Source organism: Malaya genurostris, chromosome 3, assembly GCF_030247185.1.
Source record: "Malaya genurostris strain Urasoe2022 chromosome 3, Malgen_1.1, whole genome shotgun sequence".
Taxonomy (NCBI): Eukaryota; Metazoa; Arthropoda; class Insecta; order Diptera; family Culicidae; genus Malaya; species Malaya genurostris.
This window is the reverse complement of record NC_080572.1, coordinates 138,976,986-138,980,340: the sequence shown is the minus strand read 5'-3', so window position 1 is coordinate 138,980,340 and position 3,355 is coordinate 138,976,986. Positions and strand designations below refer to the sequence as shown.

Here is a 3,355-nt window from a genome sequence, read left to right as displayed (position 1 = left end):
GTACATTTATTAAGTGTAGTGGAAATGTAAGTTCTTCAGCAAGATTTTTTAAAAATATTGGTGGTATACTGTCAGATCCAGGCCCTTTTGAGGCGTCTAAGTTTTTCTGTGCTGTCGAAATGTCATGTTCTGATAGATAGGTTACAGAGATGGAGTTGGAAAATTCAGGTATGAAAGAGTATTCACGGTCACGGTCAGTTTCTGAATAAGACGTATATACTTCTTGAAAAAATTCGCAAATTGATTGCAGATTTCTGTACTATTTTTCCCTACATGTTCGTCGAGGTGCATTTGATTGTTGTTGTTGTTGTTGTTGTTGTTGTTGTTGTTGTTGTTGTTGTTGTTGTTGTTGTTGTTGTTGTTGTTGTTGTTGTTGTTGTTGTTGTTGTTGTTGTTGTTGTTGTTGTTGTTGTTGTTGTTGTTGTTGTTGTTGTTGTTGTTGTTGTTGTTGTTGTTGTTGTTGTTGTTGTTGTTGTTGTTGTTGTTGTTGTTGTTGTTGTTGTTGTTGTTGTTGTTGTTGTTGTTGTTGTTGTTGTTGTTGTTGTTGTTGTTGTTGTTGTTGTTGTTGTTGTTGTTGTTGTTGTTGTTGTTGTTGTTGTTGTTGTTGTTGTTGTTGTTGTTGTTGTTGTTGTTGTTGTTGTTGTTGTTGTTGTTGTTGTTGTTGTTGTTGTTGTTGTTGTTGTTGTTGTTGTTGTTGTTGTTGTTGTTGTTGTTGTTGTTGTTGTTGTTGTTGTTGTTGTTGTTGTTGTTGTTGTTGTTGTTGTTGTTGTTGTTGTTGTTGTTGTTGTTGTTGTTGTTGTTGTTGTTGTTGTTGTTGTTGTTGTTGTTGTTGTTGTTGTTGTTGTTGTTGTTGTTGTTGTTGTTGTTGTTGTTGTTGTTGTTGTTGTTGTTGTTGTTGTTGTTGTTGTTGTTGTTGTTGTTGTTGTTGTTGTTGTTGTTGTTGTTGTTGTTGTTGTTGTTGTTGTTGTTGTTGTTGTTGTTGTTGTTGTTGTTGTTGTTGTTGTTGTTGTTGTTGTTGTTGTTGTTGTTGTTGTTGTTGTTGTTGTTGTTGTTGTTGTTGTTGTTGTTGTTGTTGTTGTTGTTGTTGTTGTTGTTGTTGTTGTTGTTGTTGTTGTTGTTGTTGTTGTTGTTGTTGTTGTTGTTGTTGTTGTTGTTGTTGTTGTTGTTGTTGTTGTTGTTGTTGTTGTTGTTGTTGTTGTTGTTGTTGTTGTTGTTGTTGTTGTTGTTGTTGTTGTTGTTGTTGTTGTTGTTGTTGTTGTTGTTGTTGTTGTTGTTGTTGTTGTTGTTGTTGTTGTTGTTGTTGTTGTTGTTGTTGTTGTTGTTGTTGTTGTTGTTGTTGTTGTTGTTGTTGTTGTTGTTGTTGTTGTTGTTGTTGTTGTTGTTGTTGTTGTTGTTGTTGTTGTTGTTGTTGTTGTTGTTGTTGTTGTTGTTGTTGTTGTTGTTGTTGTTGTTGTTGTTGTTGTTGTTGTTGTTGTTGTTGTTGTTGTTGTTGTTGTTGTTGTTGTTGTTGTTGTTGTTGTTGTTGTTGTTGTTGTTGTTGTTGTTGTTGTTGTTGTTGTTGTTGTTGTTGTTGTTGTTGTTGTTGTTGTTGTTGTTGTTGTTGTTGTTGTTGTTGTTGTTGTTGTTGTTGTTGTTGTTGTTGTTGTTGTTGTTGTTGTTGTTGTTGTTGTTGTTGTTGTTGTTGTTGTTGTTGTTGTTGTTGTTGTTGTTGTTGTTGTTGTTGTTGTTGTTGTTGTTGTTGTTGTTGTTGTTGTTGTTGTTGTTGTTGTTGTTGTTGTTTGTTGTTTCCGCTTCCGATGTTTCCGTCTTAGGTTTGCTTTTTCTGCTTGTTTTTCTTGCAGCCGTCGAATGCGCTGTTTCTTGTCATACTCACTCCAGTCTCGTTTCCAGATTTGTTTACTTAAAATGAAGCGCCAGCCACTGTCACATGCTTGAATTGCCTCCTCTGTTTCTAAAGTTGTGCTGTCGAGTTAAGAAGTACAGTCCAATAGTTCTTCTTGTAGGCTTGGATGGGCGAATTTCTTTTCTGGCCTTGGATTAGAGAATTCTGACGATAAAAATTTGACTTCGTCCATAATTTGGTAGACGATTTTGTTCGTGTCTATGTTGCTATTACTAGCGTCAGCATCGATTCTTGTTTCGAATTCGTCAAATTTGTGAAGAAGTACTGCGGTGCATTTTTAGATTGCCGACTGCGCATTATTTGCCAGTGTATTATTTGATTTACTCAAATCTTCAGCAAGAGATTCGGGCATACTTATAGTTTCTGATAGCTTAGAAAATTTCAATGATTTTTTTTCGGTTGCAGTATTAATATGGTTTCTTTTGATCAGTTCCGTTTGAATATCGGTCAATAATGACTCGATATGATTAAATGATTCATTCGATATGGCCGTGGTTTTCAGGTACTGAATATTGGAGTCTGACTGCACCTTAATACTGTCCGTTAATTTTTTCTGCTGGCGTATGAGTTCCTTCAAATTGAATTGTTCGTAATAGTCCTCCTGACATTCGATGCATAAAGGAAGCATGAATGTACGCAGCAGTTCTTCATTATTTCGCTGAACGCCAATACAGGCGGAGTGAAATTTCCTTCCACAGGTTCCACTGCAATTCCAAAGAGAACGATTATCGTTCAGTGCACAATTGACGACACCGCATTTTGCCATACTGCACTACGCGATACGATAAAAAAATATACACGCGACAAGGTTGTCGGAAGAAAATAAAAATATATGTGCAATTAAGCACTACGCGACGCGGGTCAAGAAATGTAAAAGTAAATAATAAATAATTTGCTCGCGCGGGTTTGTGGCACAATGCCCAAAAAGCACCCGTTCACTCGGGCGGTTGAAATGACAATCAGGCTAGCAAGAACAATGACATCAGGCTAGCAAGCACAATACACCTTTGCGATATGATGTTGGTTGATACAAGGATGAAAACTGAATGAATCAAGCAATCAAAACGTGGTAGTTCATACGCGAAAGACCAGGAGTGGATACTGCAAAAATAAGCATTTTTCGCAAATCGGCTATACTATTCGTAAGGAGCGTACATTGTATGAAGATCACAACGCCCACGAAGCTTGGGCGAGCCATAAACGACCGACTTGAAACTGTAATTTAAGAATCTTCCTGGAAAACATATCAGACAAACTCGACGATGGTTTTGCGGACATATAAACTAAAACAATCTACAGCGGGCAATTGGAACGTTGTCTCGGAAGGCAGGAAAAACGACAGAATAGATAGAATATAGAATAGAGAATAGCATCTATAGAATAGGTAAGCGAACAAACCACGCGCCGAGCAAATTGGGTCAAGGGCAGCGGTGCGGGCCAACACGAATTGTA

At 37.0% G+C, this 3,355-nt stretch overlaps 4 protein-coding genes across 4 annotated transcripts; all 4 read right to left on the bottom strand.

The window, feature by feature from the left end:
* Positions 1-292: 292 nt before the first annotated feature.
* Positions 293-661, bottom strand: LOC131434008 (ataxin-8-like; the record flags this gene model as incomplete). The annotated part of the gene is made up of 1 exon (XM_058600627.1): positions 293-661. A coding segment is annotated over one exon (369 nt), but the record flags the coding sequence as incomplete, so codon positions are not given.
* Positions 662-664: 3 nt separating this feature from the next.
* Positions 665-1,006, bottom strand: LOC131438986 (ataxin-8; the record flags this gene model as incomplete). Its single annotated transcript, XM_058609443.1, has 1 exon — positions 665-1,006. A coding segment is annotated over one exon (342 nt), but the record flags the coding sequence as incomplete, so codon positions are not given.
* Positions 1,007-1,018: 12 nt separating this feature from the next.
* On the bottom strand, positions 1,019-1,360 carry LOC131438985 (ataxin-8; the record flags this gene model as incomplete). Its single annotated transcript, XM_058609442.1, has 1 exon — positions 1,019-1,360. A coding segment is annotated over one exon (342 nt), but the record flags the coding sequence as incomplete, so codon positions are not given.
* A 69-nt stretch (positions 1,361-1,429) lies between these two features.
* On the bottom strand, positions 1,430-1,771 carry LOC131438984 (ataxin-8; the record flags this gene model as incomplete). The annotated part of the gene is made up of 1 exon (XM_058609441.1): positions 1,430-1,771. A coding segment is annotated over one exon (342 nt), but the record flags the coding sequence as incomplete, so codon positions are not given.
* Positions 1,772-3,355: the final 1,584 nt, after the last annotated feature.